The sequence below is a fragment of the Enhydra lutris genome, unplaced genomic scaffold, assembly GCF_002288905.1.
Source record: "Enhydra lutris kenyoni isolate GAN:26980312 unplaced genomic scaffold, ASM228890v2 scaffoldscaffold69, whole genome shotgun sequence".
Taxonomy (NCBI): Eukaryota; Metazoa; Chordata; class Mammalia; order Carnivora; family Mustelidae; genus Enhydra; species Enhydra lutris.
In genome coordinates this window covers 7,291,916-7,307,635 of record NW_019154153.1, presented here as the reverse complement: position 1 = coordinate 7,307,635, position 15,720 = coordinate 7,291,916, and the positions used below count along the sequence as shown (strand labels likewise).

At 53.3% G+C, this 15,720-nt stretch overlaps 1 protein-coding gene across 1 annotated transcript; it reads left to right on the top strand.

Annotated features, from left to right (window-relative positions):
- The first annotated feature begins 2,802 nt into the window (after positions 1-2,802).
- LOC111159748 (TNF receptor superfamily member 1A) lies at positions 2,803-15,610 on the top strand. Its single transcript, XM_022522332.1, has 10 exons — positions 2,803-3,050; positions 10,539-10,692; positions 10,938-11,066; positions 11,284-11,433; positions 11,679-11,757; positions 13,796-13,869; positions 13,996-14,106; positions 14,414-14,442; positions 14,620-14,914; positions 15,037-15,610. Exons 1-10 carry the CDS (start codon positions 3,012-3,014, stop codon positions 15,351-15,353), a joined length of 1,377 nt encoding a protein of 458 aa, XP_022378040.1. The 5' UTR covers positions 2,803-3,011; the 3' UTR covers positions 15,354-15,610.
- The last annotated feature ends 110 nt before the right edge of the window (positions 15,611-15,720 follow it).

Here is a 15,720-nt window from a genome sequence, read left to right as displayed (position 1 = left end):
CTAGACTTGAGCTGATGAGGGGAAAATGGTGGTGTCACAACCTCTGTCCGAACCCTCAGGTTCAGCCTGTCTTTGCTCTCTGGGCCTTTCCTCTCCCGGGCCCCAGACCCTCTCCTCTGGCTGCACGACAAAGCATGGAAGAGAGTGATCAGCTCCTCCTCCCCTCCCCCCACAACCCACACTAGAGTTTCTCCTGGCCCACTGCATTTCCACCCTGAGCTGTTTATCTCTTATCTGTACAGACCCTTAGACCCCAGGGTTAGGAGTCAGAATGGGTGTCAGAGAAGAAAGTCTTTAGGTTGCTTTCTTTTCCTTATTGAGGTTGGCAGGTGAAGTGACTTGCCCAAGCTTCTAATTCTTACAGAACCAGCAAGGTCTCCTGCTATGACCCATCCCGGCTCCCTGTGAGACATGGAGTCATGTGATGGGGCTGGGGCTAGAAACCAAGTCACCCAGACTTGGAGCAGTGTCCTTTTGATCACTCTACTGCTACTGTGTGTGTGTGGGGGGGAGGTGTGTGTGTGTGAGAGAGAGAGAGGAGACACACACACACACACACACACACACACGTGGCATGGGGGGAGGGGTCTCTGCTCTTTTCCCTTCATCTGTTACTTCACAAGCCCTAACAGCCCATTCCATCATGCCTTAGTTCACCCCTCTCCTGTTTCTCCATCTCTTCCATTCCCTCCCTCACCATTATTTCTTCTTCCCCTGGAGGGGTCATGTCCACAATCTCACCTCCTCCATGAGACTAGTTAGCCTTTCATATGCCTACAAGCACCCACCTCTCACCATCTTTTTAAGGCAGAATTTTATTGAACAATTTAATACCAAATTTTTCAAAATTTAAAGTAAATACACATTTAACTGAAACAATGAAAGAAACTCTCTTTTTGTGCCAGGCTATGTGTAATGGCTTTGACAGGTGACGCAGACTATTAAAAATTCATCGTAACATTAAAAACAGGACATTAAAGTTGTTCTTTTTTTAAAAATTTTTTTAAAAGATTTTATTTATTTATTTGACAGAGAGAGATCACAAATAGATGGAGAGGCAGGCAGAGAGGGAGAGAGAGAGAGAGAGAGAGAAGCAGGCTCCTTGCTGAGCAGAGAGCCCGATGCGGGGCTCGATGCGGGGCTTGATCCCAGGACCCTGAGACCATGACCTGAGCCAAAGGCAGAGGCTTAACCCACTGAGCCACCCAGGCGCCCCATTAAAGTTGTTCTTAATTGGGAATACTGTTAATTGTGCAATTACTAACATTGCTACCACTTATTGAATGCTTAATGTATGGTAAACACTTCTTGTTTCAGAAGCTGGAGGGTGGGGTGAAGTCAGCCCTGGGTAGCAGGCATGTGAGCTCCATTCCCTTCTACAGATGCCATGCCCTCAGGATCAAAGAGGGGAGGCCATTGAGAGCCAGGGAGGATGGCATACAAGAGGTGGGGTCAGCTGGTAGATCCAGGAGAGAAGGGGCCAGGAGCTCTGGTTCCAAGTCAAAAAGACCTCTCTGGTCTCCCTTTGTGTGTGTGGGGGGTACCTCATGCCTGGGCTGGGCACTATGAAAGTCATTGTGCCCAGAGGTTATTAGGGTGAAAGTTGTACCCTTGTTGTGGGACTCATCTGGGAGATATCCTGCACAAACGGGAGTGGCCTGAAATATCCAGAGGATGGTGTCTGACTCAAGGGGACAGATAGAAAAGTGGCAATGTTGTCTATCATAGTAAAATGGGCCCTTGGGCTGAAATTGGGGCTCCCGGGTTTCAGCTGGCATGCAGAGAACCTGCATGTGTATCTCCAGGCCTCAGTTTTCTTACCTATAAAACAGAAGGCTGTGGTAGATCATGTTCAAGGTCAATTAGGATTGATATAGCAGAATATTTGGGAGAGGGGCACTGAGAATGTACTGGTAAAACATGATCGAGGTATCTTTAATTTCCAAAGCATTTTCACAGATACGATCTCATTAATCCTCATTACATCATTTCCCCCATGTAGGTGGGCCAGGCAATGTTACTCTCACTTAGTAAATGAGCCTCGGAGGAGGTTTTGCCTCAGGTCCCTCGATTTTTTGTGGGGGAGCCAGGATCAGCAGCTAGGGGCCCCAGCCAGGCAGGGTGGATGAGAACAGAGTAGGGAGGGGAGGGTGTCAGGGCCCCAGTCAGGATGGAAAACTAGGGTGAGGGTTCCCTCCGGGTCTGGGTTGGAGGGATAAACACCCAAGAAAGTGGGAGACTAGGGTGTCAGTGGAGAACTTGGGGGGCAAGGGAAGAGCTACTAAGGAGCACTGAGTACCTGTCATGGGTCAGACACTCAACCTGTTTTGTCTCAGTAAAACCCTTACACCCACCCCCTGAGCTAGGTTCTCTCCACGTGGCAAATTGGAAGACAGCCTCGCAGAGCATAGTTTGCTGGTCCAGGACCTCCGAGCTAAAAAGTAGAGCCTTCTGAGCTGGAACCCAGTGACTGTGACTCCAAAGCCCTGAGTCGGTGTTCACGTGGGAAAGGTCGGTGACCGGGTGAGTGAGGAGGGAGGGGCTTAGGGTCCCTTGGTGTTGGCTCGGGAGGGGTCGGATTGGTGGGTTGGGGGCCAGAGGCCGCGGGATCCAGGACTCGGGCGCCTCTGACTGAGCTCCAAAGGGTTACAGCCCTTCGCCCCCTCCTCCCGCCTCCTCCCTTCTCCTCCCCCAGGCTCTTCCTGTCCCGCAGTTGCAACACCCCATCTGCCGCTCTCCCTTCCCTCCCACCTCTCTCTCCTTTCTGCTTTAATTTTCTCCCAGTTCTCAGGACTCGGGCTCCAGCTCCGGCTTTTGGGGTTGGAGATCCCGGCCCGGGACTGAGCCGTGATCCTCACCCCAGTCTCCACCTCAGCTCCCCTGCCAGCGGCCCCAGGCTGCTCTTGGGACCCGGCGGGCCCTCACATCCCAGACTCTGCCGCCGCCGCCGCTGCCGCCGCCACCACTGCCTGAGCCCTGATGGGGGAGTAAGAGGCCACCGCTGGCCGGTCATGGGCCTCCCCACCGTGCCTGGCCTGCTGCTGCCACTGGTGAGCCCTGGGACGGGGGGCCGAGTGGGCTGGGGCAAGGGGAGGGGGAGGAGGGGTAAGAGAGAAGGGGAGGACGCCGCCTCGCCCCAGTGGGCCCTTCTCCCGGCCCCCGGCCTCGGGCCAGCGTGGCCTCACTTCAAACACCGCCAGAAGTTCGGGTTCCTCATTCGGGCCGCCGGCCCTGAGTCGGAGGCCAGGGGGACAGTGAAAGGGAACCTGAGGACAACCAAGGAAGTTTGCTGGGGCTAGGAGGTGGCCGGGAATGTGGGGGCAGGTGATCCCTGAGGGTGGGGCAGATTCCGGAGAGTAAGGAAAGGAATGGAAGAAGGGCATTCAGCCCTCGGAGTCCCCATGATTCAGAGTTCTGTCCTCTGGTCAGCTGGCCAGCGGGTGTGTGTGTGGGGTCGACGGTGTGCGGGGAGGCTGCCCTTGGGCCCGGGCTGAGTAAACCCTGGCAGAGGATAGGAGTCGGATGCTAGTGAAGGGGGAAACTGAGTCCAGGAACAGCTATGGGTTGTGGGTAAGTTTGGGATGCTATGTGTTTTTGCCTGTGTGGAGGGGCATATTTGGGAGTAGAGTGGGAACTGGACAGGGGCAGGGCAACCCCACAGAGAGTATCCCCAGTGCACTCCCTGGGGCCAGGACGCCCACCTGGAGGCATTCTGCACCCCCTGCCTCTGGCTCAGCTTCTAGATGGGTGGCCTCTGTTGGACAACTAGCCCCACCTCCACCTGGTCCAGTCCTGTCCCTGTGCCAGCCTTCCGGCCCCCTTCCCACAGGCCTAAACAACAATCTCTTGGTTTCTTCTTTTATAGCGTGGTTTGGGGAAGTTAGTAGAAAGTTGTTTTCGTCACTGGAAAATGTCCCTTTCTTGTGCCTCAGCCTCATTTCAGTGTATCCTTGATCTCCCTGCCTGTCCTGGAGTCATCCTGTGTCATACTCCAAGCTCCTCTCTCCCACCTGCTGGGGTGGATTTTCCTGGCGTGTGCTGGCTGGTTTCTTCTAGGTCTTTGCCCGTCCCTAGCCTAGGTCTTCCCCACTCTCCTCTCCTCCCCTCCCCTCTTCTCTGGGTCTTGTCCTGTCTCTCCTAAGCATTCCCGTCTTTTCTATCGGTTTCCCCATGAGAGTCTCCTTTTTTGAAACTTTTTCTCTTTGGTTCTTCCCTCTCCCTCTCTTCTGTGCTGGAGTCCACATTTCTATACCCTGATCCCCCCAGTCAGCACCTCTCTCCATTTGGGCCTCACTGTTCTTCTCACTCTCCCACCTCCTGTCTCCCCAGTCCCCTCTCTTGACTTCTCTCAAGGTTGTCCTTCTCCCAGGCTCCCTCTGCCCCCCTCCAGCTGCCTGGTCTTACTTCTGTTCTCTCTTAAGGGGTAGATCACTTGGATTTAAATCCTGGCTCCCTCACTGACTAGTTGCCTGAACAGAACCTTCCATGTCCTAGTTTCTTTATCTCTAAAACGTATGTAATAAACACTACCTCCAAATGTTGTTCTGAAGATTAAGTAGATTGATACACAGTTGACCTTTGAACAACAGGGGTTTGAACCACACAGGTCCACTTATGTGCAGATTTTCCCCATTAACTACAGAACTGTAAATGTATTTTCTGTTTATGATTTTCTTTCTTTTTTTTTTTTTAAAGATTTTATTTATTTGACAGAGAGAGATCACAAGTAGACAGAGAGGCAGGCAGAGAGAGGGAGGGAAGCAGGCTCCCTGCTGAGCAGAGAGCCCGATGTGGGACTCGATCCCAGGACCCCGAGATCATGACCTGAGCCGAAGGCAGCGGCTTAAACCACTGAGCCACCCAGGCGCCCCTGTTTATGATTTTCTTAATGACATTTTCATTTCTCTAGCCTACTTAATGGTCAAAATATGGTATAAACACAGAACATACAAAATGTGTGTTAATCAATTGTTTCCGCCCCTGATTTGGCTTCCAGTCAAAGGTAGGCTATGAGTCGTTAAGTTTTGGGGGAGTCAAAAGTTACACATGGATTTTTCATTAAGGGAGGGGTGTTGCCCGGTGCTCCTAACTTCTTTGTTGTTCAAGGTCAACTGTGGGTTAAGTATTCAACTTATCAAGTGCTGGGTCTGTACTAGACATTATTTTAAGTGCTGGGATGACAGCAGTGAACAAAATCTCTGTCCCCATGGAGTCTACATTCTAGTAGAGGAGTAAGGTATAGCAAGTGGAAAGCACTTAGATTTGTCTTGTTCCTGTTAGTAGTATTGTTTGGTGGCTACTGTGTTTAGAAAACAGAAGGTATGGGTAGTCTCCACAGATAAAGGAAAGTGCTTGGCGGCTGGGGTGGAGACGGTGAGGGACCCAAGCTCAGCTCTGTGGGACCCAAACTCCGTCTGGAGCCGGAGGGGAAACAGAAGGTATGGAGGTCTGTCCGAGCTTTTCAATTGCTCGCCATTCAGTGGGCAACACTGAGCACTGGAGTTATGCTTGTGTGGGGGGATACTGGGGAAGAATACTGGAGAGACTGGGACAAAGCCCCTAGGATTTTGCCGTTCTCAAGGAGTTTATAGTCTGGGACCCAAGATAGCTTACAGACAAAAAATGGTTTCAGCACAGTCTAGGGGGAAAATATCCACAAAAGCGTTTTGGTGTGGTGTCCTAGAACACTGATGGGGAGATGGGAGGCAGAACCAGGGAAGGGAATGAGCGTCACCCAGCTGCCTCCACTCTGGTGGTGCTCCAGGAGCACCCTCTGCCTAGACCACTGTCTCTGACCCAGCAGAGAATGGGACGCATGAGCAGTGGTGCTCCCTAACTCTTTGTTGCATGAATCAAGGAACAGGCATGGGTCAGATGGAATGAGGAAGGGAAAACCTTACAGAAAAGTGGTTTTGGGGCTGAGATTCGAAGTCAGTGGCTGGCAGCATGGCTGGAAAGAAGGGAGACTGGTTTGGGGAGAGGAGGGGAAGGGAGAGGTGGGATTTTGTGTTGGGAGTAGGTAGGGATGGAAGGACCCCTTGGCTGGAGTGGAAGGAGCAGGTTGAGGAACAAGAAGAAATGAGAATGAGAAAATTGGAGGGATTGGGGGAGGAAATGAAGAGAGAATCTTGAATGGGGTCCAAGGTAGAGGAATCCATCCATCCATTCATTCATTCATTCTTTCATTCATTCAGAAACACTTCTCTGAGGGCCCATGGCATCTGAGAATGTTCAGAATAGCAGCAAGGGACCCCTGCAAGTGCTCATTCAGGGAAGGAGGGACCTGTGGACATGATGTTCCAGGTCAGGCTCTGGAGAAGTACAAGCTGAAACGTGAACACAGACAGAGTGTGTAGGGTGGATTGGAGCAGTCAGCGGGAAGACAGTTGCAATAATCCAAGTGTGAGGCAACCCGTGGGTATGGCAGGACTGAGAGATCACAGAAGGAGGACTGGCAAGATGAACCGGCAGACCCAATGGATTGGGACTGGGTGGGGAGGTGCGGTGGGGAGGGCGCTCGAGGAGAGAAGGGCCCCAGAGCTTTCAGCACTGGTGCTGAGAAGTATGTTGTGTGACATTTGTCTAGCCCAGGAGATGGATCCATTGAGTATGGGGCACCTTAAGAGTTCGGGAATAGCCAGATGAAGTACGCAACTAACAGGCTAGAGCGGGGCTTCTCAAACCCTTTTCTGCCTTCCTGTCGTTCATATGGACTGCCTTCAGTCAGCAGTGATGCTCAGGAGAGGAACACTCATCAGACTCTCTGGCGGGGGAGCGTGTGGGTGGGTGTGCATGTGTGTGGGAAGGACTGGGCATGGTTTGAAAACTCTCCCCGGGAGGCAAGTCTGTTCTTACAAGGGGCGCTGACTCTCTCCTTCCCTCTCTGGGAAGCAGTGGCTTCAGCTGGAGGGGAGCACAGATGAGTTATTAGACTGGCCAACCCATCATTACTTACTTTGCTCCTCTCATTTTGGGAGCTGAGGAGATACCCAGGAGGATAAGATGCTATCTCTGACCACACTCTCTCTCTGATCGCTCATCTCATAGAGTTTATGGTCTGTTTGGGGAGATCATATTTACTCCCCAGGATAATTATAACAAGAGCCAAAAGTAGATATTGTTAATCCGCGGTATTGAAGATCACAGGGGGCTGAGCATCTAATGAGCTTGAGCCGGGGAAGTGGGATTAATGGGGGGCTTCAGGGGAAGGAGGTGGGATTGCAACTGAGCTCTTGGAGGAGAAGCTGTCATAAAACTCCCCAGAAATTTTGACATTCCAAGAACAAATGCATTTTCATTTAATGAACAAATTAATGCAGGGGAAGGACCCAGCTAAGGTCCGGAGGTGCTGGGCCAGGGTTAGACCACAGGGTCCCTCACACTCTCTCGGTTTCTCCTCAGGCTTCTCCGCCCCCTTTGCAGCCCCAGTACAGGAAGTCACACTTTAAAGTCTCCCCAGGCGGAAGTTGTGGGGGAGTCAGAGGGGTGCTGGGCCACCCCCTCAACTGGCTCTCCACAGGCACCTCCCAGCTTCCTGCCTTTCCCCTGCTCCTGATGACAGGTGCAGGCTGGCTAGGGTCTTGGGGCTCAGAGCTTGCTTACCTCCTAATTTAGCTGCAGGGTACAGCGACTGAGGACCTGCTCCTTGAAGCCAGCCCGTGCCTGAGGCCCTGGCTACTAGGGGCCAGAGAGGGCTGGCTGGGGCATTGTGGGGGCTACAGAGACCTGGGAAATAGGGCTGGCCTTCTTCCATCTCTTCTCGCCTGCTTCCTCACTCCTGGACGTGGGTGTTCAGGGCTCTGGAATGTTTCCTCAGCTGCCAGTGGACTTGCTGGGGCAGGGGAGAGGGCTGTGGAGACTCAGAACTGGCCTTATTTCCTAAGGGTTGTTTGGGGACCCCAGGGAAGTCCCCAACCCCAACCCCACTGGTTAGAACCAGCCAGGCTGTGGGAATGCAGTGAACCCCGGGTGGGAGGGCAGCCTTGGTTTGCTTTCTTTTGGAGCTGGGGAGTGTCAGGGGGCTCCTGTGAGAACCCAGAGAAAGGGCCTGTCGGTTGGGGACTGGTCGAATGGGGAGGAGGAGCCAGGGCGGGGCCTGGTCTAAAGGAAGGATGCTGATGGGGGGGAAGGAGCTGAAAGGCCCCTCAGGGAGGGGTGGGTAGTGACCCCGATGGGAGGAAGCCAGGGGTTGAGGAGACTTCCCTTTGGGATGGAATGGGAGAGGGAGCCATTTCCCGAAATACGTGGCCCAAGTGGGACAGGGGTCCTTTGCCTGGCTCTTTTGAGAGCGAGGGGGAGGGGGAGGAAGTGTGCTCCGAGTGGGGATTGGAGGGAGAGCCTGGCACACAGGATGAAGGGCTCACATGGGGTCTTAATGGCTGGCTAGTCCCTCTGTCTTTGTGCTGACTCATGACCCTTGAGGAGCTGGGGAAGCTGCTCGTTCTCTCTCCCTTCCCCTGATGCCCTCCCTCCCTGGCCTGAGTCATTGGGCGGAGCTGCTGGGAAAAGATTTCCCTTTCCCGGATCTGACTTAACCCCCAAAGTGCTGGAGAGGGAAGGAGACACTAGGCTTCAGAAAGCCTAATGTCTCCCTCCCTCACTCCCATTCCTGGGAAGCTTATACCTCACAGGCCAGTGGTTCCCGAAAAGCTCCCCACCAAGGCTGTCCCAGAACTGGAGCCCCTAGTTTTTCTCCCTGACTCTGTCTCTGCTGCTTGGCTGTGCTCCTGGGGGTGGAGGGGTGGGCAGGCTCCCATGGAATTTTAAGTGCCAGTAACCTTAGGCGCTGAGAGCTCTTCTTCAGGGAAAGGAACCACACTTTCAGGATTGGGAAGTTCTTCCCATAACCACCCCAAACTCTTCCTGTTGTCCTGAATGCCCCAATCTTGTTCAGGGGAGATGACAGTTCCGGAGTGGGCCAAGGAGGGTGCTGCCCTCGTAACAGCTCTTGCTGCTGTGTTGCACAGGGTGGTTTCCGTTCTTAGCTGAGCCTCCAGCTTCCAGGCTGCAGCGTCCCCCAGAGGGTGCCTCAGAGCATGACCTCCCTACCTGCCTACCTGCCTGCCTGCCCAGGCGGTGGGCTGCCATGCCCTCCTGTCCCAGATGGGGGTTTCCGTGATCTGATTATTAGCCTGTTGCTTCCCAGTGTTTAACACAGTTTGAGGACATCCTCTTATCTGGACATAAAGTGGCTTGTATAACAGAGGGAAAAACAAACCCAGGCCCAGGGACAGTCAGAAAGAGGCCGACCGGAGATCAAGGGACAAAGTCTGGGTTGGAACTCGACCCCCACTCCTGGCTTTGCTGTTCCTGGCTCTGAGGCCAGGACGGAGCAGGTGATTCCGTTGCCGTGCGCTCGCGCGAGACTGTGAACATGCCTCCCAGAATGCCCTGGTGTGCAGAGGGCTTCAGGACTCCCACATCCACCCTCAGCTCTAGACTTGCTGGTCCTTTGAGCCCGACCACCCACTTCTGGCCAGCTCCAGCTGCGTGGAACCTATATGCCTTTGTCCTCTCCTAAACTTCATCAGTCACCTACCTCATTCCTGACCCAGAACTTTCCCTTTTACTCCTCTCCCCATTTGCCCTGGCCAGCCTGGGGCCTCTGCAGATTTAGTGGTGGAAGGGGATATGGCCTGGAGGCCCAGGGCAAAATCTTAAGTGAGGTTCTTTCTTTTCTTTTTTTTTTTTTTTTTAAGATTTTTAAATTTATTTGACAGAGAGAGGTCACAAATAGGCAGAGAGGCAGGCAAAGAGAAAGAGGGGAAGCAGGCTCCCTGCTGAGCAGAGAGCACGATCATGACCTGAGCCACCTGAGCCACCTGAGCCGGAGGCAGAGGCTGAAAGCACTGAGCCACCCAGGCACCCTCCTAAGTGAGGTTCTGATAAAGATGTATAAAGAAATTCTTCCTTTTGCTTCTGCCCACTCCCCAGGAATGGTGCCCACAGAAACATCACTTACTTCCACGCCAATCTGATTTTATAAAAAACATTTTTGCCGATAGAACACAATCCAGGAAAGTGCACAGATCCTACCTAACTGTTCACCTCTGTGAATGTTCACAAGGCGAATACACTGTGATCATAGCGTCCCGATGGAGAAACGTCACCCCAATTCTTAGGGCTCCTTGTTGGAAGGAAGGGCCATAACTGAAGTCACTTGCTAGTTCCCAATCAAAACAACAACAACAACAACAACAACAACAACCACCACCCTTCCTTAAACACCTGCCCTGTGTCCAGCACTATTAGCTGCTATGGGGAAAGAAGGATGAAATAGAGCTCAGGCCTGGGGTCCACTAGCCTTGACCTGGAAGGACAAAAATTCGTCCACAGAACAACTAGGGAAGAATTAAGCGCTGGATCATGTGGGGCCATCTGTCTGAGCTTAGAGGAAGAACATGGAGTGTGAGCAGGAGTGGCCTGGGGAGAATGTTCCACTGAGAAAGGACTTGTGCTGGGAAGGCTTTGACTTGCTACCTCCAAGGCTCCCATCCACCCTCTCCTGATGGGATCTCCTCTGTCTGACTCTTCCCCAGGTGCTCCTGGCCTTGTTGGTGGAAATATACCCCTTAAGGGTTATGGCACTGGTCCCTCACGTCAGGGACCGGGAGAAGAGAGCTGTTCTGTGTCCCCAAGGAAAATATATTCACCCTCAAGATAATTCCATTTGCTGTACGAAGTGCCACAAAGGTAGGAGAAAGTGGTAACAGCGAACCTGCTCAGTCCTGCTTCTTCCTTTGCCTTTTCCAGAGGTTCTAGAACCTGGAACCTTACCTCCAGTCTCCTGACTTTGCTGCCTCTCCTGGACTGGGATTTTGTCCCTTCTTTCCTCTCTTAGACATTTGGGGTGGGGTGGGGGGATCCTGGCTGTTCTCTCTAGCGGGGGTTCCTTCCTTGAGCTCTCGCTGTTAGCTAACCCTGCTACTCCATCATAGGGACCTACCTGTACAAGGACTGTCCCGGCCTGGGGCTGGACACAGACTGCAGGGAATGTGAAAACGGCACCTTTACAGCTTCGGAGAACCACCTCAGACAGTGCCTCAGTTGCTCCAAATGCCGAAAAGGTGAGTCTTAGGAGGCGGCAAGGGCTCTGAACAGAGTGTCAGGTAGCTAGGTTAGAGCAGTGTGTGCGCCTATGTGCGAGGGCAGACAGATCTCTGCAGGTGGGTGTGGGTGGGAATGCTTGTGCAATGGGTGAGTGCATGGGTGGGGACATGTGTACAGAGAAAGACACACACTGCTGTGGGGCAGGGGCTCACACTCCATCTCCTCCCTCTCCAGAAATGAACCAGGTGGAGATTTCTCCTTGCACTGTGTCCCAGGACACTGTGTGCGGCTGCCGGGAGAACCAGTACCGGCGTTACTGGGGTGACACCCTTTTCCAGTGCGTGAACTGCAGCCTCTGCCTCAATGGCACAGTGCACATCTCCTGTGAGCATGGCTCTCCCAACCCCAGTCTCCTCCCTGCCTCAGGGTGGCCCCGGCTCAGGCTCAGGAGGAAGCTCTCTGCCTCTGTGCCGCCCCCGTCCACGCAACATTTTCACTCCTTCCCATCCTGAAGTCCGTGGGACCACCTCCACTCTGACCATCTACCCCCCTGCCCCTTCTGGTTTTCCCCGTGATCCTTGGGGTTGCAGGGCGGCCCTCCCCTAGCTGTGCTGCATCTCTCTCTACAGGCACAGAGAAACAGAACACAGTGTGCACCTGCCACGCGGGTTTCTTTCTAAGAGACCATGAATGCATACCCTGTGTTCAGTGAGTATCTCTGCCATCTGCTGGGCACTGGATTGGGTGGGGAGGGGGTTTGGGGTGGGACGGGGTGGCTTCAGGTGAGAGCCACAGCAGGGCAAGGAAGAAACCCCAAGCCAGAAACCCTGGCTCTTACTGGCTGTTTGAGTGGCTGACACTTCGTGTCAGTACACCAGACAGTCCTTCCTGCTACTCCTTCCCCCGCCCCGGGGACTTGCTCCTAAAATCTGAAGAAGTCTTTGGGAATGGAGGCTCATACTTCACAGACTTGCAGTTCTTTTAATTCAGACATTTGGATTTTGGGGAGACAGGATCTACTACAGTTCATTGATTCTAGGACGTGCATTTTCACATCTCTGAAATTAGGCTTCATCTAATAATTGATGAGGTATCATGGTTTAACTGGCAGCTGTGTGTGTGTGTGTGTGTGTGTGTGTGTGTGTGTGTGTGTAGTGATGGTGCTTCTTATCACTGATGGCATCTTTGCTGCAATATGGTATTTCTTCCCCAGTCTCTGTTCAGGCCTCCTTATCTCTTTTGGCTCCATGGAGCCTAGTCTTACACACTTGCTTGCAAAGAAGGAACTCTGAAGGTTCTAAAGTTCAGTTGATCTGGGTTTAAATATCAGTGGAGGGGCGCCTGGGTGGCTCAGTGGTTAAAGCCTCTGCCTTCAGCTCGGGTCGTGATCCTGGGGTCCTGGGATCGAGCCCCGCGTCTGGCTCTCTGCTCTGCGGGGAGCCTGCTTCCCCCTCTCTCTCAGCCTGCCTCTCTGCCTACTTGTGATCTCTGTCTGTCAAATGAATAGATAAAATCTTAAAAAAAAATATATATATATATCAGTGGAGCCACTTAGGCTGTGTGACCTTGGGCAAGTTACTTAACATCTCGGAGCTTTAGTTTTCTCACCTTTAAAGTAAAGCTGATAACATTCACTTGGACGGTTATAGAGCTACAAAGTGTCTGACACTGAACTATTTGTTTTCTTTTTTTTTTAAAGATTTTATTTATTTATTTGACAGACAGAGATCACAAGTAGGCAGAGAGGCAGGCAGAGAGAGAGGGGGGGGAAGCAGGCTCCCTGCTGAGCAGAGAGCCCCATGCGGGGCTCAATCCCAGGACCTGGGATCATGACCTGAGCTGAAGGCAGAAACTTCAACCCACTGAGCCACCCAGGCACCCCTTTTCTTTTTCTACCAAGTCTGCTCTGCTGCTTCAGAGAGCTTTCACACTCATTCCATGAGGTTCTCACCAGGAGCCTGTGAGGTGGGCAAAAGTGCCTCTTCCTGCTTTCAGATTCCCGCTGAGAACTCACCTTCCTCTGAGCTCCTTTTAGCCCTCCATGGAGTTCTTATCACTCCATGCTCACCAGAGGCAACAGCACTGTGGTACCTGGAGACAAGGCAGGCTGTGGTCAGAGGGAAAGATGTGCTTGTTCGAGAGTACTCTCTGGCTGCCCCCAACAATATGTATTTCAAAACTTTTCACATGCATGTTTGACCCCTCTCTCAAAGTCAGGGATTGTTTATCTCAAGAAAAATCTTTCCAGTCTCTCTTTACCATGGGATTCTCATCAGTAAAACAATTCAGTTACTGTTACCATTTATTGAGCACTTACTATATGTCAGGCAGACGGATCTCACTTAACTCCTCAATTCTAGCAGGTGGGCAAGAGCCTCATTTTACAGATCAGCAAACTGAAGCTTACCGGTTAAATGACTTGCTTGGAGTCACACTGCTAGCCGATGAAGGGGCTGCAATTCATGCCCCGCCTCTCACTGCTTTTAACTATTTTTCTACACAGCCTCCTGGAGATCAGTTCTAAAATTTAATGATTTTGTGATTAACTTGGGTTTCATGCCTCTCCATCAGGAGCAGTTTAATTTCCCAGCAGAGGTTTCATTTTCCATTATATCAAGAGAGAGCTAAAATAATCATAAAGCAAAGGATTTGCAACACTGTGGAGTTTTTTTTTTTTTTTTGTCTTTCCCCCCTGTCTTCCTCTTATGGGAGGAACCCTATTTACCTGTGCTATCTCTTCTTTTAGCTGTAAGGAAAACACAGAGTGCACAAAGTTGTGTCTTCTCCCTGTGGAAAAGGTTACGGTCCCTCAGGACCCAGGTGAGGACAGATCACCCTGTTCCCATGCTCACCTGCCCTGTCCTAATCCTTGACCTTCCACCCACCCAGCCAGTCCTGCTGCCTCCTGCTGCCCCCTCCTCTGACCACAGCCTGCCTTGCCTCCAGGTACCACAGTGCTGTTGCCCCTGGTGATCTTCTTTGGCATTTGTGTTTTATCCTTCTCTATTGTTTTAATGTGCCGCTACCAACGGCAGATGCCCAGGTTCTTCTCCACTGGTGAGTGAGTGGGGCCTTTGGGAGGGGAAAGCATGCTGGCAGGGATGTGGGAGGAGGGTGAATGGGCAAGATGGACCAACATGGAGGGGTATGAGGAGTGTCCCCTTAGTTTGCTGCTGAGAACCTTGTTGGCAGGAGATAGCTCCGATGGCTTGTGAAAGGTCACATTGCATCAGTAGTTCTCTTGTCCCTGGGGCCACTTGAGCCCTGAAGCATGTCACCACAAGTCCCCATGGCCAGCCCCAGTATGGGCGCCAGGGCTGAGAGAGGAAGTGAAATTTGTGACGCTTTGTTTCTTTTTTCTCAGTTTGTGGGAAATTGACACCTACAAAGGAGGTAAGATGAAACTAGGAACCTACCCCCAACCTTCCCTGATTTTCCATTATAATCCTGTGGTACCCAAATGAACACCCCCCACCCCTAACTCTCTCTAATCCCAGCCCCCTTCAAGATTAAAGAGGGTTAGGGCTGTTTTTCCTCTCCTTTGCTAATGCTGTGCCTTCTCTCTTTTAGGGGGAGCCTGAGACCCTGGCCTCGGTTCCAGGTTTCAGTCCCACCACAGGCTTCAGTCCCACCACGGGCTTCAGTCCCATCCCGGGCTTCAGTCCCATCCCCAACCCCACCTTCACCCCCAGGTCCGTCTTCACCCCACGTGACTGGTCTAAGTTAAGGGCTCCGTCAGACTCTGGAGAGATGGCCCCACCCTACCAGGAGGCTGGCCCCATCCTCACCGCGGCTCCAGCCTCCACCCCCATTCCCATCCCAGTTCAGAAGTGGGAGGACAGCACGCACAGTCAGCGCGCAGAAGGTGAGTTCCCAGCCGCAGCAGGTGGGCGGGGCTCCTAGAGTGCGCGTGCGTGGAGATGGGGGGGCGGGCCGGGCGGCCGCTGTAGCCGGCCTGTGGGAGGCTCACCGCCTGCTTCCCCGCAGCCGACCCCGCGGACCCGGTGACGCTGTATGCCGTGGTGGACGGCGTGCCCCCATCGCGCTGGAAGGAGTTTGTGCGCCGGCTGGGGCTGAGCGAGCACGAGATCGAGCGGCTGGAGCTGCAGAACGGGCGCTGCCTGCGGGAGGCCCACTACAGCATGCTGGCGGCCTGGCGGCGGCGCATGCCACGGCGCGAGGCCACGCTGGAGCTGCTGGGCCGCGTGCTCCGCGACATGGACCTGCTGGGCTGCCTGGAGGACATCGAGGAGGCGCTGTGTGCCCCAGCCTCCCTCTCGCCGGCGCCCCGCCTCCTGCGATGAGGCCACGACCCTCCCTGGGAGGGGCCTGCCCTTACGACCGCTGCCTCCTCGCGGGGGGCCTGAAGGACCGTGCTGGATGCCCTTCGGACCCTTTTTCTGGACGAGGGCCTTGGAAGGGCAAGCATGGCTGCCAGCTACCTACTTGGTGCTACTCTCCAAGTGTATATAGATTTTCTCAGCTGCCGGAGCGCTGCCAGGGGCTCAGCCTTGTGTGTGTGAGGCAGAGGTGTGTGTGTGTGTGTGTGTGTGTGTGTATGTGTGGCAGAGGGGTGTGTGTGTGTGTGTGTGTGTGAGATCCTGAGAGGCTGAGTGTGCCAGAAGCCCACGCTTGTGGCTGCAGAGATGGGGTGCCCCGCCTCACCGCCTA

Bases quoted from the DNA above. Each gene is read 5' to 3' on its own strand.
- LOC111159748 (XM_022522332.1), top strand. From the start codon at position 3,012: ATGGGCCTCCCCACCGTGCCTGGCCTGCTGCTGCCACTG. The intron at 3,051-10,538 runs GTGAGCCCTGGG...ACTCTTCCCCAG, and splicing joins CTGGCCTGCTGCTGCCACTG to GTGCTCCTGGCCTTGTTGGT. The intron at 11,067-11,283 runs GTGAGTCTTAGG...CTCCCTCTCCAG, and splicing joins TTGCTCCAAATGCCGAAAAG to AAATGAACCAGGTGGAGATT.